The 20,318-nt window shown below is 43.5% G+C and overlaps 2 protein-coding genes across 2 annotated transcripts; both read left to right on the top strand.

Moving 5' to 3' along the window:
- The first annotated feature begins 905 nt into the window (after positions 1-905).
- On the top strand, positions 906-11,307 carry chaf1b (chromatin assembly factor 1, subunit B). The gene is made up of 14 exons (XM_084084564.1): positions 906-1,015; positions 1,358-1,499; positions 2,202-2,334; positions 2,725-2,845; positions 3,620-3,723; positions 3,865-3,961; positions 4,079-4,163; positions 4,298-4,391; positions 4,724-4,793; positions 4,883-4,974; positions 5,077-5,236; positions 6,144-6,728; positions 9,402-9,490; positions 10,903-11,307. The coding sequence occupies exons 2-14, from the start codon at positions 1,374-1,376 to the stop codon at positions 11,001-11,003; spliced, it is 1,857 nt and encodes a 618-aa protein (XP_083940690.1). The 5' UTR covers positions 906-1,015; positions 1,358-1,373; the 3' UTR covers positions 11,004-11,307.
- An 857-nt stretch (positions 11,308-12,164) lies between these two features.
- On the top strand, positions 12,165-20,078 carry LOC311065067 (uncharacterized protein). The gene is made up of 6 exons (XM_084085264.1): positions 12,165-13,654; positions 14,057-14,130; positions 14,559-14,787; positions 15,543-17,560; positions 18,311-18,535; positions 18,708-20,078. Exons 1-6 carry the CDS (start codon positions 13,303-13,305, stop codon positions 18,810-18,812), a joined length of 3,003 nt encoding a protein of 1,000 aa, XP_083941390.1. The 5' UTR covers positions 12,165-13,302; the 3' UTR covers positions 18,813-20,078.
- The last annotated feature ends 240 nt before the right edge of the window (positions 20,079-20,318 follow it).

The following is a 20,318-nucleotide window of genomic DNA, read 5'->3' as shown; positions in this document are numbered from 1 at the left end:
CACTATGCCACACTAAATGGAACAGAGCCTTAATTAGTATCATTGGTAACACCTGTGAAGGAAGTAAGAAAGGGGCCCAATTCATTCCCAATATGGATGCTGTGCATAGAGCCGTCCTGTCCTGTCCGGTCCTGTGTCCACCGCCAGAGGCAGTATACTCAACTGAACACAAACATTTCTGTGCTCTGGGGTCAGGGGGACGTAGTGCTCAGGGTGGAAACGAAGACTATACGTTCTCGGGTTCTGTTTGTACAGAATTTACAGAAAAATCATCATGGTTGATTTAATGTAATGTATGATATAAAATGTAAGCCTTGGGGTCTCTCTGTATTGAAAACAACCTGGGACATGGTGGAGGAGAATGGAGCCTACCCAACTGTTCTCCACAATGTTGCCATGTGCACTTATTATAAGCGACGTTGGGCTTGTTTTTCTGTAAAGTTGCTTGTAAATATTGGTTGGTTGCGGGTTGCCGTTGTTTTTCTGAGCTTGTTTCTGAAGCGTATTTGCTTATTTGGACTTGTTTCATAATGTTGTTTAAAGCAGTGGTTCTCAACCATTTTTATGTCTAATTATACGCATGTGTCCACGGACCCCCCCCCCTATCTGATGTTGTGCCAGCCTGCCTGCCAGGTACCCCCATATCAGATAACAAAAAACACATTTTGTCACATTGTTCCCCCGGTTTCTTTTTTTTAAATGAGCAGATCTACGTCGCATTGTGTGACGCGTTGTGAGCTTGCAGATCTGCCATTTTCAAATAGCGTGCTGCTGCTCATGTGGCCGCTTCTTTTGGGCTTGTTTTCATAGACCTAGTTGCTGTCTTGCTGATTTCTCTCGCAAAATCTGGCAACACAGTTCCCAGCCAATCCCTGTCGTTTCCTACACCGGAAGTTTTCGGCAAATCTTACGCGCCGCTACGCGGGAAATGTAGATTTTTTCAGTGTTGTTACCCGTGGAGCTGCAGGGAAACTTTACCAGGGACAACAATAAGCATAGTAAACAGAGGGAAAAGGTATGACATGTGCATATTATTATTTAATATGTTAGCACGACGTGTTAATGTTGTTGACCTCCAAGCTCGTGTGCCATGATGTTGATTTTGTACAGGCTGAATCGAGTTTAATAATGCCAACCAACATTTAAGCTAGACCAGTAGCTAACGTAACATACTGCATAAGTTAAGTATTCATTTATTCCCTGGACAAAAAACGAAATACCTAAATGGTTGCTCTAATTACGTAGACATTGTATTGTGATCTAAAATGAACGATTATACTTAAACATGGGGACATTATCACTCGTTAAAGTTAACTAGATAATATCACCCACTACTCTCTATTTCTTTTATACATAGTGTTTCAGACAGAACAATGAAGGTGGTAACGTGTGAGATTGCATGGCACAACAAGGAACCTGTCTACAGTCTGGACTTCCAACACAATGCTGATGGTCGCATCCATCGTTTGGCTACAGCTGGAGTTGAATCCACTGTCAGAGTAAGTAGGAGAGTAGCCACCTACTCATTGGAAAATATATAAAAATCACTCAATAGGTAGTATTTTGTGACTAACCTCCTAGCAGGTGTTGTACAGGCTGTTATTATTTATTCATTTTAGAAGACTGGTAAAAGTTAAGAATTATGCAACGCCGGCATCTAGATCTCGCTGATTCCAGTATCCCTTGACCAAGCAAGGAACCACAATGGGCTTCAACTGGAGCTACAGCCTGTCAATCACGAGAGCACACATATAGTAATATACATAGTTGACAGGCTGTAGTAGTTCCATTGCTTCATTGCATTACTTTGTTTACAATGGCTAAAAAGCCAGCATCTTCAACCATTCCTGTTGTGCTGCTCCCAACAAGTGTATTCTAACAAGCTAAAAAAGAAACAGAAGAATGAAGAGCAGTACAGGAACGACAGGTGCCAAGCGGTGATTTTGTATCTACATATAATTTTACATTTAGTTTTGATAGTAAACCTGAAGCCCATGATGAAAACAGCTGTGTCTGTACTGTAGGCTGCTTATATCCAGACAGTATTGATGAATGTTGCAACGGTAGCAAATTTCACTTTCAATCATCATACATCAATAATGCAGATGTGCAGCCATACTGGTTTTTTATTTCTCCAACGATACCTGACTGCCTGTCACGCATTTTGATCATCATTTCAATCTACTCTGATCCTGGTGCAGCTGTGGCAGGTTGATACAGACGCAGATGGGAAAGCAGTAGTGGGGTTCCTATCTAACCTGACCAGACACACAAAGGCTGTTAACGTGGTGCGCTTCTGTCCCAACGGCGAGCTGCTTGCCTCAGGTGGAGATGGTATGTCACATCTACACATTACCTCCTGGGTTATGGTCATGTAGGTTGTTTAGCCCTGCTGGTGGCGTGGCTCTAAGGATGACAATGTTGGCTGGTCCGTCCAACACTCCTGGCCAAAACAAGATATCTTTTTTTATCTTGTTTTGCTTTTAGCTATTCAATGTGTGTGACTTGAAACCAGAACCACCTTTTTTGTTTGTCTGTTTCATACAAATTGCACATTGGTGGACATTATTTTATTCATTTGAGTTAAATGTTTTTCACATAGAATCTGAATATTTTACAAATTAATTGTGCTTTGATATGTATAATAACAATAACTATTGTGTCTTAGTATGGTAACACCACCAACATTTGATATATAAATGAATGTGATTTGATATGGTGCAGATGCTGCCATCCTGCTATGGAAGCTGAATGACAGTAAAGAGCCAGAGCAAACCCCAGCATTCCAAGAGGAAGAAGATGCTCAGCTCAACAAGGAAAGCTGGACTGTGGTGAAGACGCTAAGGTGATGAACTATGACAGCTAGCTTACTGTAGTCTTACAGTGCAGATCCATGAAGTGATGTAACCTATTCATTTAAATGTTTCCATTTTGTTTGGAAGTAGGTGGCAGTCTTACGCAGGGGGTTGTGGGATTGATGGCAGAGCGTAGCAGGCCAAAAGTTTAGAAGAATTACAAGCAAATCTTGCCAGGCCGTTGCCAGTCAGATTGTTGGATGTGACAGGCTGGAGGGCAACCACGTAGCAACAATTTTGTTAAGTGACATGATGTCACTAGAGATCGTTGGCACAGTTGTTAGCACAGTCTCGCAGAACATGACACAACCTCATTTTGCAGCTTTCACTTGTATGAGTGAGTGATAAATAAACCCCCTTAAAACTTGAGATTGACAGAAAGGAGGCAATGATGGCTGATGGATTTTTCACAAGTTGATAAATTGCAGCTGAGGTTAATGGTATTAAATGTTGGCTATTTTTATTTAGGTCTTTCTATCTGTGCCAACATTGAGTTAACTATACAGGAGTTAGCTGGGAAAAATACCCACAATTAAGGCTGCGGTTTACCTAGTATCTCTGAAAAAGGTTCATTTCTGTATTGTATTCTGCTTTGTATGACCAGCTTTTTGAATTTTTAAACCCAACATTTATTTTCCTTTTCTTTTTTGTGCTGCTCAAATATCAAGGCTCTGATGCTGTACTTGGCTACTGAGGATGCTGTAATGTGAATAACTGTGTTGGTTATATAAACAGATCATTATTAACCGTGGTAATGTTTGTAGGGGACACATAGAAGATGTTTATGACATCTCCTGGACTCGTGATGGAAATTCCATGGTGTCTGGATCTGTGGACAATACTGCTATCATGTGGGATGTCACCAAAGGTTTGATGAGCATTTAAGCTTTTGTGTTGTGTTCAGTGCATCATAATTTCGTTTTCTCATGTGTGATACATATGTAGAATATTTCAACAATACAAAGACAATTGTGTGTTGCATAATATTCAAAACCTTTTCTGTCTTTAGGTCAGAAACTGTGCATCTTCAATGACCATAAGAGCTATGTGCAGGGGGTGACTTGGGATCCCCTGGGACAATACATTGCCACTCTCAGCTGTGACCGGTAGATAAATCCTATTGAAACCTCCTGTTTTTGACTCTTAAAAGAAAAGAAAATAACTCAGTACGATTCAGCAGGCCCATGTTAAACATGCATGTATTTTGCTTCCCCCATACTCAGAGTGATGCGAGTGTTCAACGCTCACACCAGGAAGAAGGCCTACTGTGTCAGTAAGATGACCTCTGGGTCACCTGGAGAAGGAGAGGTCTGTGTTGGGCATGCTTGTTGGTATATTAACATATCAACATTTTTTCAAAATTTGAATGTGGCACATATTGCATACATGTGCATGTGCAAACACTTAACTACAGTACCTGTATATCTCTTGTGTTTCCGCAGGTCAAACAGTATAGAATGTTCCACGATGACAGCATGAGGTCATTCTTTAGACGTCTTACCTTCACACCGGACGGATCCTTCCTGCTCGCACCAGGTATGTGAACAGATGCAGCTCGTATTGTCTCATATTTATACGGGAACAGGAAATGCCTTGTGTTGTTATATCCTGTGAGACCGTAAGCGTTATTCCGTTTAGTACCCTCATTCTGGCAAGACCAACCCTTACCTGCCTCTGATTATACTTAATATATTTTTTCTTTATCTTATATTTTAAACATTTATTTTCCTCTAACCTGCCATATATATTTTTTTCTATGATGTATCAGATGCACCAAGTCCTTAACCTCGTATTGTGAGTATACTTAATCAATAAACAGTCTAACAGATTTCTCATTCTGATTCTTCTTTCACTGTCTTGTTTACCAGCTGGTTGCGTGGAGGCAGGAGAAAACATTACGAACACCACCTATATGTTCTCCAGGAAGGGCCTCAAAAGGTGACTAATCTGGACTATGACACTGACATTATCTAGAATTGCAGTTGTGGGCATAGTAACTTATCGACCTGTAAATCTGTGTGTTTTAGGCCAATCGCTCACTTCCCCTGTCCAGCTAAGGCTACCGTGGCTGTGCGCTGCTGTCCTGTCTATTTTGAATTGAGGACTAAGAATGCGCAAGGTAACAGTGTGTATACAGTTTAACAATATCTATTAAACTATTACACCAATGATTCATGATGATGTCAACACTTTTGAAATATTTTCCCATTCTGTACCACAGATGGTACTGTGGAGGCAATGCCCAATGTGTTCCAGCTGCCATATCGCATGGTGTTTGCTGTGGCATCCGAAGATTCCATCTTTTTATATGACACACAGCAGGCCCTTCCTTTTGCATTTGTGTCCAACATCCACTACCACACTCTCAGTGACCTCACCTGGTAGGCCAGCTCAAATCCTGTAGAAGAACCGTAATTATTGAAACCTCCAGATGGATGTAGTTACGTAGCAATATATTTTTTAAGCACACCAATATGAACATTTTTGCACGTAATTTGCAGTAGGTAGTGCAATACATCAACCAAGAAAAGTATGCAGGAATGTCACGGTCAACAGTCACGTCATTACCCCGCTGGTCACAGAGTTGTTTTCCCCATTCTAAATCCCATAAGCATTTTTTACTTCACATCATATAAGAACTGTGTTTTAAAATGAAACATAGAAGTCCGGCAAGGGGGAGATGGCTCTGTGTCGTTTATGAGGTTTAGTTACATTTGATAACGTCTGTGTTAAAAGAAAAGGATAGAAAGGAAAACCACGTGATTCACCGTTCCCAATGAAGCATGTCCACACTCCGTCAAAAACATTCCTGAGATTTCCTTAGATTTGGTGACATTTGTTGTCCGTGTGTGTTATTATTTAGTTTGATGAAACAACTGAAAACTGACAAAGCTACTCTCTACAGAAAGGAAAGAATCCAATGCCATTATGTTGTGACGCTGATTATGTGCGACGGTAGGGCCATGATTTGGGCGCTTGTTGTGTATTGTAATGCGAAATGTAGTAATTTTTAAGCCTAGATTGTAGTCAATTTTAGGCAGCCCTCTTTGGATAAATTAGTACCTTTTCATCGTCAGTTGATACCTCATATCCATATGTAAAATTGCCGACCTCATTTATTTTGGGGGAAGATAGTTCTTATATGAAGTGATGTTAAAAATGTAAAATTTAGAATGGTGACCCATGGAGGTAATGGAAGTGACCTCAGACAGAGACTTTGGTGGACTATAGGTTATAACACAGTCCTATTACGGCATTCTACCCATTAACATGTCATATCCTGTTTAGGTCTCGGGATGGTTCCTTCCTGGCAGTTTCCTCCACTGATGGCTATTGCTCCTTCCTGTCCTTCTCTCCTGGGGAACTGGGCACTCCTCTGAAGGAGCCCCCCATCCTGGAAGTATTCACCCCAAATATCGGCCCTGAGAAAAGGGGCAAAAAGTCTTCGGTTCCCAGGACCATGTCACCAGTACCCCAGCCTCAGACATTGACCACCACACCCCAAGCTAATCTTGGTAAAGATGCCCCTTCAGCACCCCTCACTTCCCCTCAGAACCCTGCGCTCCCAGAGGACAAGAAGAGCCTCTCTGGTGGCAAGACCAAACCTCAGTCCCGTAGGATCACTCTTAACACCCTGCAGGGCTGGGGGAAACCCTCTACCCCTAAATCCACACCCTCTGCTGCCCAGACCCCATCCTCTGAGAGCACCCCACCCCAACCACATGCCACCCCTGTTACCCCCACCAGTTCCTCCACAGCTCAGCCTAAACTTACACCCCTCACTCCCGCCACCCCTAAAGTCCTCAACAGCACCAACACTTCTGGACCCAGTACTCCTAAAGCTACCACCACCCCCAAAGGCCCCACTCCAAGGTAAGTGCAAACAGCATCTTTGTCTTTCAGACAAAAAGAAGTGGAAATGTTATTGTGCAGCATTGATCAGTCTTTTTACACTCACCAGGGGCTTTGCTTGTTGACATGGAGGACTCTCGAGGCACCTGAAGGGAATTGTGCTGGTGTTCCCTGTGTGCACTCGCTGCCTGTGTTATGCATAGATTACATCAGCTTTAAAGTCACAACCTCTTCTGGGCAAAGAGGCCTGCTTTGTACCGATGAAATGTAAAGAAGAGATGGGATGGTTTTCTTTAACTAATTAGGTGTGACTGGATAGTTAATATTTCTACATTGGATAGTACAGAGGTGTGGGTTTTTCAGCTTTTTGCTGGTATTGTAGCTCCCACATCAACTTTGACCGAATGAATGAATTTATTTGGTGATAAAATACTTGTACCACATGGACAAGTCTTAAGATAAATAACAGATTCTGTACTGCAGTTTAATTGGGATACTCTTTCCCATATTTATGGGGTTTCCATGTTTAAAAAGTGTTCGAAGGGGATCTTTAAAAGCACTGTTTTGGTTATTAGAATTTGTGATATGCCAATGTTATTATACCCATAAACTGCTTACAGATAATCTTGTTTAATGCAAATGTTTTAACGTAAAGAACGGACGGGGAGGTGGTCTTTCGAGGATGACCGGAATCAGCTCTCAAAATATTTATCCTATGCTGTGGGTTTTTTGTAGACATATGTAGTGTTTTGTTAAAGTAGTGAATGACAAGTATTTAAAACAAGAGTTAAGATGTGTAAAGAAAGCCTGTAACTGCTTTGAGTTACTTCTCCACAAGACAAATATGTTGTCCTCAATATATCTCCCCCAAAGTAAGATGTTAGATGAATAAAATGTACCTTTCCTCAAGCAATACCATATAGCTTAGCAAATGTAGGGGCAAACAGGCGTATGTAAATCTCCTATTCAAATGCTCTTTGTCTTTGGTAAGCAGAACTCTACAGAGGAAGTATGTCGACACAAAACATACTACAGTGAAATAAGAAGGAGGTTTCAATAGGAAGCATTGTGCTCAGAAGTGTAGTGGCAGTGCACAATCTTTTTGTAACATTTAATTCAAGAAGTGAATAATTATGTTTTAGTTCAAAATTTGTTTTTTTTGTGTGTGTGCTCATTACTGGAACTAAGGGAACAAAGCCCTGTCTAGTATGAGGGTTCGTTGGAACCCCTGCTGATTATTATACAATGTCTGCTCAGACAACGGACTGCCTGGCAGTTGTCACTGGGCTAGTAGTAGCCAATAATTGACCAAGGGGGCAATGAACAGTGCTGTAGTGATGCATTGTTTGTAGACAGAATCCCTCTGTACCTGTCTTCTGGGAATTCTGGGATTTAGTTGTTTTTGACATCTTTATAAAGTTCATTAGGACAGATTGTGTACATCAAATTATAAATGGACTGCATTTACAGTATGTGGCGCCTTTCTCCAAAGCACTTAACAATGTACAGTATTTCACATTCACCCATTCACACACCGACGGGAGAGGAAACAATGCAAAGCATTAAGGCAGCAGCCATATTTCTGTCTGCAACCTACCGCCCACCCGTGATATGGGGGATAAAAACAAGCGCTCTCACTCATGATGCTGCCATCACAAGCCCTGGCAGGCAGGGGAGACAGAAGGAAGACAAAGATTTGATTGCAGCACATTTTGAACATTTGAAACGTGCTGCAACAAATAATAATTTGTTGAACAAAATAGCTGTCAGCCCTCATGCAACATTTTCACAGTCTATTTTACAACAGTCTTGTTGCAGGTTTAAGCGTACTCTAATATACCATGGGAAAACTTCACATTTGTATTCAAAATATTTTTTATGTTGCTATATATATTGATATAGGTGTTCCTGGCTTGAAAGGTATAACAAGGTTTAGGTGTTACTGGTCTAAATGGGTTAAGTCTAAGCTAGCACCAGTACAAATGTACAGCTTATGTTAGATGTTAACAATGTGGCCAATATCACATTGTTCCCCACAGTGGAGATGCAAGATCCATAGAGATAGGTACAGGAGAAGGTGAAGGACCGGCAGCTGATTCAAGATCTAAAGAAAAAAAAATCATGGAGAAACAGATATTCATCCTGAGAAGATGAGACCTACAGAAAAATGGGGAGGCAAGGAAAGGAGCAAGCAAATGCAACTGGACAGCACTAGTGTATTAAAAGCATCAAAAGCATAGATATTTATGAACAGGAAGTAGGTATATTCGTCAAATCAATAGGTTGATCTTACGATCAATTTCTGGGCTGAAATGAGTTAGGGTTTTTTATACTGACCTGATGAAGATCCTGTGAGGATCAAAACGTCAATTCAATAAAGTGATCCTTTACCTTGAAGACCGTGTGTGGGCTCTACCACTTTAAATAGAGTAAGGGTTTACCCAACTTTTTATTCACCACAACACCAATAGCAACATCAGGAAAGTAAAATGTACATAAATCTACATTATATTTATTGATTGTGGACGGATGTGTGTGAGCGTGTGCACAGAATATTTGCAGGGTTCATTGTATCTGTCGCTCAAGCCCGGATTATATTTAAAATAAATCAAAGTGTATATATCTCTCTCTCTCTTCCCCCTCCCTCCCTCCTAGCAGTGCTACTATTGATTTGTCTCTTCCACCTCATTCCAGGCGGATATCTTTGACTCCTGTCGGGCTACGATCTCCAGCTGTCTCCACCTTCTTTACCACTCCCTCTTCCACTGAGAAGGCCAAACACGGTCAGTATACCTTATAGTCTTTTTTATGATATGCCTGTCAACGACGGGTAGTAATACAATATGCTGTTCATCTGTCCGTTCACCTTTTATTTAGGGTCTGATTTCATTAAAGCTTCATACAGGTGTTCAGTATCACTCAAGATGGCTTCAGTAAGCTCGTGTTTCAGTATTCTATGCCCACGGTCAAAGTTCAAGGTCATCGTTACTCTATAGTTTGCATTTTCTTGTCACCTCTCTACTGTCTTTGTTTGGGGTTTTGAATGAAACTACATAACATGGGTTCTGTATACGTATAAAGCATTCTGCACCCACGGTCAAGGTAAAAAGAAAATGGGAAAAGAATGTCGGCACTCTACCGCCATCATTTTGGGTCCCATTTGAATGAAACTTCATACTGGTCATTCAGTCCCGACACAGCTTTAGTGAATTCACGGTTCAAAACACTTCCTGTTGATGCGTGATAATAGTTCCTCCTGACATTATCTCAGTTTAGGGAAATGGATACTATGAGCATGAACATATGCCAAACCTAAGTGTGGGAAAGCATGTAAGGCCTAGCAGTTGAATTTTATCGAGCCAGGTGGCCCGAGAGATTTGAGCCTCTGGTCATTGTCAGGTTTCTTTGCAAAGTAGCATTGAAGACTGGTGAAATCAGTCGGGAAGGCTGGCGTAGACGTCTGGGCACCTAGGCTGCTAATGCCGGCGTGTCGCGGGTTCGACTCCCAATCCCGACGACCTTTGCTGCATGTATCTCCCCATTTCCTGTCAGTCCTATCAATAAAGGCAGAAAAAGCCCCAAAAAATAATCTTAAAGAGGAAGAAAAAATGCTGGTGATATCAGCTGAACAGCACCAGTAACCCCACTGTTCCAGCACTGGGATTGTCCTATCCTGGTTGTACCCACCAACGCTCCACACGTCCTAGACCTAGACTCTTCTCCCTCCTGGCTCCTCTCCCTTACAGTCAGAACTCCAGTCCTCTCTCCCATTTTCCACTGAAGTCTGAAAACTGATCACGTCAGACTCCACTTCCCCCTCTCTCCTTGTATCCCTTCTTGTCCCCTTTTTTTGATATATGCTAATTATACTATGTTGATCTATGGTAGTTATTTGTTCCCCTTATTTTTGTTATTTTGATTTGTTTTGCTTGACCTCAAATTTTAAGAATGTTATTTACTGTACAATGATTGCATGTTGTTTAGAACATTTTTTTTACCTGGCATCCTTGTTTCTTTGAAGCACTACATTGTTTTCTTTGCACTCTACTTATGTGACTATTTACCCTGTCATTTTTTTTGACTAAGGTTCATGTCACAAATGATCCAGTGGTCAATGCGGCATCTACGTGTATTATGTCTATGATTGTAAGTGTAGCCCTTCTTTCATTGATCCCTTTTATTTGTATTCCTCCAGAGCGCCCATCTCCTCCCTCTGATCCAGTATGCCAGCCCCCTGAGCCCAAACGTCCAAAGACCAGTGACCCACCAGTCAAGAGCAATGTCACTCAGCCTTAGTGCTAAATGCAGGATGCTCAGTGGTCTTGTGGACTGGCCCAAGAGCCTCTGTCCTCAGCCAGATCCTCACACACCACCTCTGTACAACTGCACCCATTGGGTTCTACGTGAATGTCATTTCACAGTGCAGTGTCCTCATGGTTTGGTTGATGTATGTCTTATCTACCTAGATAAAGGTTTAATATCATGTGCAGTTTGTGAAAGAAAACTACCTGGTCTTATTATCCTTATCTTATCTTCCGTGTTTCGCTGAACTGATAATTGTATTATATACTTCCGATGTTGGTAACATTTAGAAGAATAAAGTTATGTATAAAATAAATGGGTCCATCTCTTTTTGTTGTTTACATGATACAGCTCAAGAACATGAATGTGAAACTGAAACTCCACTGCAAATCCAGATGAGTCATATTTGTTATTGAGCCAAATGCAATAAGGTTCACTGTCACTAGCCTAATGGAAAGACAAAGTATCAAAGTTTGTCACTTTATCATATAACACAACTTATTTTATAATTGTTTTATTAAAAAATGATTATGTGCCCAAGTCAGGCTACACTGGTTAGGCTGTAGAATGTCGTTTCTCAGAGTAAATCAGTTATGGGTAATCATTGTATCAAGAGGAAAAACAACCGAGCCTTAAACTTTAAGGAAACATTACTGTGACATCTTTTGGCTATATGGATCAGGATTCAGTCAAATCATACATGGAGTTTGCTAATAGCCATCAGTATTGTGCTATTTGTGCAATATTGATGACACTCACATAAAGATTACATTGATAGAGTAAACGTCCAATAGATCAAGATCATCGGTTCTTTCTTTTTTTTACTAATTAATGCTGCTGCCAGATCACATTTTAGGCTTGGATACAAAGGCGGGGGGAGATCAGGAAATCATTCTCTTGATGACACTCAAGACAAGACTAGTATTTAAGTTTTACTTCACCAAGTGAGGCAATAGCGTTGGCAATAGGCTACTGGCATCGTGTGCTGACAGCCTATCTTGATTCGTGAGTGTGTGTGGTGGTGATGGAGGTGGGGGGGCTTCGGAATGACGGTTGTAGCAGCCAATCGCATTTCTTCTTTTTGTGCCTCCTTAAACCATCCACTAATGGTCTTTGTCTGAAGGCGGGGTTGAGATGTCTTTAGTTTGGCTGATATTTAGTAACAACCCAGAAGGTTACGAGTTAAAACATTGGATTATTTGATCATCTGACTGGCTTTACGTAAATGGGTGAGACATGGAATAATGTCGGCTATCAAACCACAGCGTGTTGGCTCGCTTTGGACCGGATCGGGGTGTGAATCGCAACATTCTGGGTGATCGGGGAGACCGACGCCGCTTTTTAGGTCGTTCAACTCGCGATGCTGGATAGATAGATAGATAGAGCTGCATCATCATGTTGCTGCTTCCGACTCGACTTACCGAAACAAATCACAAGTTACACCAGAGGTAAAGCTACAAAGACCAAACTGAAAGACAGACTAAACAATGCACTGGCATCCGTTGATAAACCAGACTGACTGGAGTGACTGCTGTTGAATGTGATCCGTTCTAAAACGGGTTAGTTTGTAAATTAGCTTGAAGCCTGAGATTGGCGCGATATCCACTTGCATGTAATACAGTCAGCATTGTTATTGATATGCACCTATAGCCTATTATTGACGGCAAGATCCTCGAGGATTGACACCACAACGGAGAGTTTTACATAGCACTTTGCCAATGAAAGAATAATGCTTGTAGCTTTTATTTCTGCAACTGCTTTTAGATAGAGAGATGATGGGATGATGACCTCGACTTGGCAAATTGTATGATGCACGACCCTGGAATGTATGGAAACGATCCAAGAGGATGCTGCTTGACTCCTTGAGGACGGTCATATTTGTATTTATTTTATCATATAAATAAACATTTTTTTGTTTTGTTCAGCAACGGTATTCATAAGCCATCATAAACTGAGAAGATCATTTCCGATTAATGGTTAAAGGAAATTGTTGCCTTGCAATGGGATATGCTAATTTTAAATGAAGGTGTCGGAGTTGCACTTATGATCTTCTCGAGACATAACTAGATTATTTCTTAGTCTAGTCCACGTGGAGTTGATGTCGCGGCAGTTAGGTGGTCCAGACCACAGTTGTTGTGACTGGGGGGTCCCTGCTGTGATACACAAGAGGTGAAAAAGGAGGCTCGAGAGTTTGTGTTTGTTCCGACGCCCGGTGAGGCCAAAAGGCAGCCTATAGGCGCCAGTCCTGGTCTGGGGTAAAGTTACATGCATAAGACAATTAAATCCCGTTAAAATGGCCGGCGATTGCACGTACAACACGCACTACGGGAGGGCAGAAACCTTTTGTCCGTCCAAACAACAACCATCAGACGGAGAGGTCTGCTCACCAGACGGTAACTTGAAAGGGCGCGGCTCGTCCAACTTGGAGCTGATCGACGGGCTGCTGTACCGCAAGAAGCTGGAGCGAGGCTTCATCCACTACCGTGAGGTTCTGGCCGAGGACCGGAGACACGAGGCGGTGTCCGCCTTCCACCGGAGGCGGCGGACCCCCGGTGGTCCCCCCGGCAGAGGAGGCGGACCACCGCCACGCCACCTCTCCCTGGAGGAGACCTACAGATGTGTGGCTGAGAACTACTGGTGGGACGGTATGAGCGCTAATGTCTGCTGCCATGTATTCGACTTAACAGCATGTGTTCTGCCCCACTATATAAGTTCTCTTCTCTTAACACATTGGCCATGGCAGGTGGGAAGACAGGATATCATTTGTACCAGTTATTTATGACTGCAGTTCCCTTTTTTAATTTTAGTTTTGTATAGTTTTGTTCTGCAGTTTAGTTTGTAGTTTTATTTGATCTGAGCAGACTGGTCATTCAGTCTATTTTTAGGGAGATTTGGTAACTGTCAAACTGACATGTTTAAATTAAAGATGAAACCAATCAATTTATCAAAGCTTAAACCTACACAAGTCACATGAATGGATATGTTAATCATGGCCCTGGCTCTTTCTTTGTGGGACTGTAATGTAGGTGCCATTGTTCTCTTTTCAGGGATGTACTTCCAGATTCGAGAACATGTCCTGGGCTGTCCAGAGTGCCTGGGGCAGCACAGCAAGAGATCAGAGGTAAGGTCAGGGCTAGCAACACACAGTGGCTGTATAACAACTGACTACCGGTACATACAAATCAGTGTCCACAAGTCTGTCCAAACGTATACATCATTATTCTTTCATTACATTACCCATTTCTACCCTTATTTCTTTCCGTCCATTGTTTTAGTGCACTCCTTCTCACGTGTCTTGCACTTCAGCTTACACCCATACCTCATCACTCATTTTTATTCACTGATTTGCCCTTTGTGTGCCTCAACATTACACAATAGAAATATGCCCAGATTATTAAGTGTTCCTGTGTGTGTGTGTGTGTGTGTGTGTGTGTGTGTGTGTGTGTGTGTGTGTGTGTGTGTGTGTGTGTGTGTGTGTGTGTGTGTGTGTGTGTGTGTGTGTGTGTGTGTGTGTGTGTGTGTGTGTGTGTGTGTGTGTGTGTATCTCAGGACGGGGGCGCTGAAGGACGTGTGTCAAAGACAATGTTGTCACAGAGCAGTGACGTGCTGAGCAAGTTGAGGAGTCAGCGGGAGGCCGGCTTGTTCTGTGACATCACCCTGCACACAAACGGACAATCCTACTGTGCTCATAGGGCCGTTCTGGCTGCCGTCAGCGAGTACTTCCAGGAAATCTTCACAGAGATGGAATTGAGCGCCAAGGCCGACATAGACCTCACCGGTGAGTATATAACACATAGAGACCAACTGATTTTGATAAAGATAGTGGACATTTAGCCATCTGTCCCTCAGTAAAACTTGTATTGTTGATGGCAGTCACATGGCCATAGTTTGCTGCTGGTTCAGGATAGGCGCTGTTACCATGTGTTTATACGCATGTGGCACTCCTCGTACATTTTCTTGCAGTGGGTCACTTGAGAATCAGAAGTTTCCTGCCCGGTTCGATCCCCGGCTCCTCCTGACATAGTGTCAAAGTGTCCTTGAGCAAGACTCTTAACTGCTCCCGATGAGCCTTGCACAATGGTCGGCTTTAGTTTAGCTGTAGTTTGTGTGTAAATGGGTGAATGTAATGCACGTTTTAATTAGTGTGGTTAGGTTCAGGTATGAGTTTGGTGCGGTTAATGTTATTCATTTTATTTAAGGTAGGGACTGTTTGTTAAGTTGAGTTTAGGAATCACACAGTGCCATCAGACGCCTGAATATCCACTGCCTTTGATAAATCTTACAGCATCCTTGGTTGCTTGTTTCTCTCACACTGTTTGCATTTGATGCAAGCTGTCTGATCGAGACAGAAGCTGCTCTGATTAAAGCAGTTGTTCAAATCCAACCTCCTCACTCATGTTTACACTTTGGTGCTAATCTTTCTCCCGGCTCTTTGATCCGCTATTTACAGTCACTCACTTTCATCTTGCTTATCTCACTCACTGTCCGAAGTTGAACATGTCTGATTAACGGCCCTCTGTCTTGCTTTTCTAGGCTTCAGTGAGGAGAGCTTGCTTTCTCTGCTGGATTTTTCGTACTCCTCTACACTGTGTGTGCGCCAGGAGGACCTGCCTGAAGTCGGCACCTTGGCCCGCCACCTGGGTATGTGGCCCGCTGTGGAAGCCTGCTCTGCCCTCCAGAGGGAACAGGAGCAGCCACCCTCTCACTGTCCAAGGACAGAGTGCCTGGGCATGGCCTTTCCATCAGGTACCGCTGGGTCTCGTTCGGAGCTCCACCACCAACTGAGGGAGAGAAAAAGCAAGAAGGTCTCACCTGATGGGGACAGAGTGGGCGATGGCTTCTCTCTGACATTGGACGCATCAGATGAGTCTTTAGCGGAGAGTCCCAGGCGTTCCTTGCGCAGACCCCTCAGACAAGGAGTCCAGGGACACAATGAACTCCCCCTCAGTCCCACACACAGGATGAAGCTCATGGACTTCAAATCCCCCTCCTGCAAGAGGCCTCAAGCCCCCCGGAATGCATTACTCACCCCACAGTCACGGAATCGCCCCCCGCCATCCCCGCCAACCGCCCGTCTCCTCCGCTCCAGTCCCGGGGCTGCCCAAGAGGTCCAGAAGTTGCTTCCCCGTCCAGAAAGTCCACGGCGGAATCGAAAATCTCACTCTGTTCCCAGGCCTTCCTCCATCTCCAGGCAAAGACCCAGTACCATGGGGAGTCCGTTGAGGGTGAAGCAGGAGGTAGAAAACATCGGAGTGGATGAGGAGGACTACGCACGGGCACAGGAGAAGTACCGGCTCATGAACGTTTTGGGGCTGCAGAGGACTGCCTTGTTGCCGCGACCGGAAGATCTGATTGGCTGGAGACAGAAGAAACGTCTGAGGAAACTGAAGGCAAACAACTATTCGCTGACTAAACGGAGAAAGACTGAACCGCCGGCTCCAGGAATGGCGTTTGGGGATTTGCCCCTGTCAATCCCCCTGTGTAACCCGGTTAATACTCGCTTCCTCAAGAAAATCATCAAGACGGAGCCTGGAGATCCGGTCAATGTGGATGAAATTAGGCTGAAAAGGTCGAAACCAATCCCCCGGCACGTCCCTCCCAGCGACAGGAGCTTGAGAAGTAAAGGCACTTTTCCGGATCTTCTGCAGCCTGCGTCATGGCCCGCTTTTGGTGGGAGGGAACTCAGACACTTGGCGAGGAGAGATGCTGCCAGGCCTCCTCCTTGCAGTGGCAGCTCCAGAGCTCTGGCGCGGAACATGGTCAGGATCAAACCAGAGCCAGTTGACTACTCAATCTCAGGTCAGCTGCTACCATCCCGTGGCCGCCACGACCCTGCGCGTTCTCACAAACCCCCTCCTCCGCTGAGGACACGGAGTAGGAGCAAGATCCCCCTGGAGACCGTCAGAATGCTACGCTACAACAGTGGTCGGCCAGCAGCGAAGACAAAACTGAAGCAGAGCGCTGCGAGAGGAGAAAAGAAGTCGCAGTCTAAGAACAGAGAGGAGGAAAGGAAGGTACGGACTGGCTTGATGGACCGTAATCCCAGAGCTCAGGATAACAAATCCACAGGGCTCCAACTACCTGACCTGTCACCTCCATCATCCCTTTATAACAATCCTTTGTATAAGGTCATTAAAGAGGAGCCAGCAGATCCCCTGCCAGTGACGGTACCATTCCCCGACCCTCCTTCCCCAGACCGGGGCAAGCGTCAGAGCAAGCCCCCCGTCAAGCTACTAGACCCAGGCTTCCTCTTCAGCTTTTATCGCCCAGCAGGGGGGGCAATGGTGGCAGGGAAGAGGGAGGAAGAGAGTGTGGATATCTGTTTGATGCGCTCTGTGTCGCAGAGGGAGACATTCAGAGCTCAGGAGCCCCAGCCCAGGGTGCTTAGGGCCAGGAGTGGACCGCCCACCCCACCTCACACAAGGAGGGAGAGGGATGAGAGAAGTGTGAGTCAAAGACTCGTCCACAGACACCAGACAAACTCCAACCATAACAACACTCCTATTCGGGCAAAGTGCACAGGATCAAAGACCACACAGAACATGCCAAAGGTAGGTGGTAGGATAGAGGGCAGTGATTCATGCTTTCTTTTGTACCTGCAACCAAATTAGGATAAAGCTACACTTTACAAGACTTACATGGGTAGATTCATAGATTCTAGAGTAAGAAAAAAAACTGAAATTGTCTGCAAACCATGTTCAAAAAAAGGGTAGGAAGAATTTACAAATGCATAAAGTAGTACCCCCTTTTTCTTTGCATATTTCTAGATAAACTTTCTCTTTTGGGGATTTTCGGCCTTTATTGATAGGATAGTAGGCTGACAGGAAATGGGGAGAGAGATGGGGGGGGGTGACACACAGCAAAGGTCGTCGGGATCTGGAGACACCCTGTCAAGCTGGACTAGCAGCATATGTGGTATGCGCCTGGACCGTTAGGCCAACGGGCGCCCCCAGATAAACTTTCTCTTAACATAAATGTATATCATACACACCAAAATCAAGTCAATAAAAAAAAGACAATCTGAATGATACACCAAAACCTACACATCCCGTCTTGCTATGCCAGTCCTATTTTATCTATTCAATATATGCTTTTTAAACATTGACATGAACACTTTTGTCCCATCGCAACACCCAGCGACCGAAGTGAAGCGATTCAAGCGACTAGAAAGCCATTTTATCTTTCGGTGGGAACGCAGCTTTATTCCTCATTTTACTAATTCATAATAAAGCTGTCATTTATTTTGGTATGTCTTAGCACCCACACAAACGTGTTTCTGATCTCTATCCTGTTTTTTGCAGCTGCAGAAGAAAGGTAATAAACTCCCTACGAGTAATAAAAAGTTTGTCTTATTGGAGTCCATCCGTCGGGCGCGGCTGAAGCAGCTACGGGGTCCTCGCAGTCAAGCTCCCAAGGCTCTGAAGGGAGCACACAACTGCGTGCAGTGTCACACATCCTACAGGGACTGTGAGGCCCTCATCATGCATTCCCTCAAGCACATTGAGGGCAAGCACTGGCCCTGTCCGGTAAGCAATTCATTTGAATCATACCTACCATAAAACATCGATCTCTCCTCCCATGTTTTTTGTCTTTTCCCCATTTTTATTGTCACTGCAAAACATCCCTTTTCTCCTCTTGTCTTTCACCTTACATCTCGGTGCCATTAACACTTCCTTTCTCTCCCTTGGCGTGATGTAGCTGTGCAGCAAGACGTTCTTTCGGCTGCGGAATGTGAGGAACCACATCCGTAACCACGATCAGAAGTTGTACAAGTGCCGTAGCTGTATTGCTGCTGCCTCCTGAGAAGAACTTACATGCCTGTAAGGGACTGAGGTGAGGGGGTTTGATGCCTCAAGATACGTGCCACGCTCTTGTTACACGTGTTCCATCCTTGGCGGAAGTGTGAACAGAGGGCATGCATAGGTGTGAAGAAGGTCTGAGCACATGTCTGCGGTCATATTTCCCACAGGCTTGGGATCTGTTTTGGAGACTGTCGAGCACCACTGTTGATTCGTCCAATTGTATGTGAGAATGTTTGTTACACGTCCTATTTCTTTTTCTCCAGGGCGTAGGTTGTCATCATTGCATGGGGTTCACAAATAAGACGGGGAAAAGGCAAATCCTGTTCGATCAGCAGCTTGTACATAAGAAATGTCCGTCACATGCAAGCACATGATTCTGTGGAAAGGTTTAATCACTCTGATTCTGGTCATTGTGGTCGTCCAATATCGCTAATGGTATTTACTGTATGTAAACTGTATGCATTTTGGTAGCTAGAGGGGTTAAACTTGAACGCTCAGGGGGTGGGGAACTGTGACATCATTGTGTTAGTGAGAGAATGTCACAGTTTGTACATAATTAAAGCAGAAAATGATTGTGATTAATTATTACTACCTAATTATGGCTATTGTTATTTTTTTATGTATAGATGAATTTCCAGTGCACTTATATCATAGCTTTTGTTGTAAACCTAAGAAATGGTTATGTTATGAAGTGGAAGGTCGGAAGTCATGGCAGGAATACTTGAAGTGGCATGGAATCTGGAGGGAATACTTGAACCGGGGAGTTGTTGACTAGACTGTCCTGAGGGTGTTTTAAAATGGATATCTTCTAGTCTTTGTACTTTGTGGTGTTCAGATAAAGTTCAACCTCTCTCGCTTTGTTTGTTGTTTTCGTCATCATAGGGTTAGGGAGGGGAGATTTGACAATGTTTGTATGGCACCACTGCATGTGTAATTGCAGATACATTATATTCCACATGTCTTTTGTAAGGCCACCTATTTACTAAAGGGAAAAGCGTCCAATGTGAATCTCCATAAGTAGTAATCAACACATCATTAACGATGTTTCAATGATCTATGTATTTTTTTTCTTTGTTTTTAGCACAAAACAAGGGGTTTCTCTTCCTTACTCTATTTAATAATTTCCCTCCTACTGAATTGTTGCGAAGTGTGCACATATAGACATTTAAGATGTTCCAGAAATTGATTTTAGAAATGATTGACATTTGACATTTCTCCCAGGTTATCTGTACAAAGATAATATTTAATAAATTTTGCTCCTCTTGTATATCTTCCTGAGTATCTGGTTGTTCTCAATGTGTTTATAGGAATGTAGTGTCTCTATAGAAGGGTTTAATTACGAAGTTATTGCTATTTGCTATAATATATTGGGGTCACTATAATATAAGAATTCAGTGAGCTATGACTGATATTCATTTGCTGGTCTTGTTCTGTGCTATTACCGTATCATTGGCTTATCATTGGCTATGCGTATTGATTGTTATCTGCACTACTTTCAACCACTTGG

The sequence above is a fragment of the Gymnoscopelus microlampas genome (assembly GCF_963454915.1).
Source record: "Gymnoscopelus microlampas genome assembly, chromosome: 17".
NCBI classification, from domain to species: domain Eukaryota; kingdom Metazoa; phylum Chordata; class Actinopteri; order Myctophiformes; family Myctophidae; genus Gymnoscopelus; species Gymnoscopelus microlampas.
The sequence above is the reverse complement of the archived record's forward strand: the minus strand, read 5'-3'. Positions and strand labels throughout refer to the sequence as shown.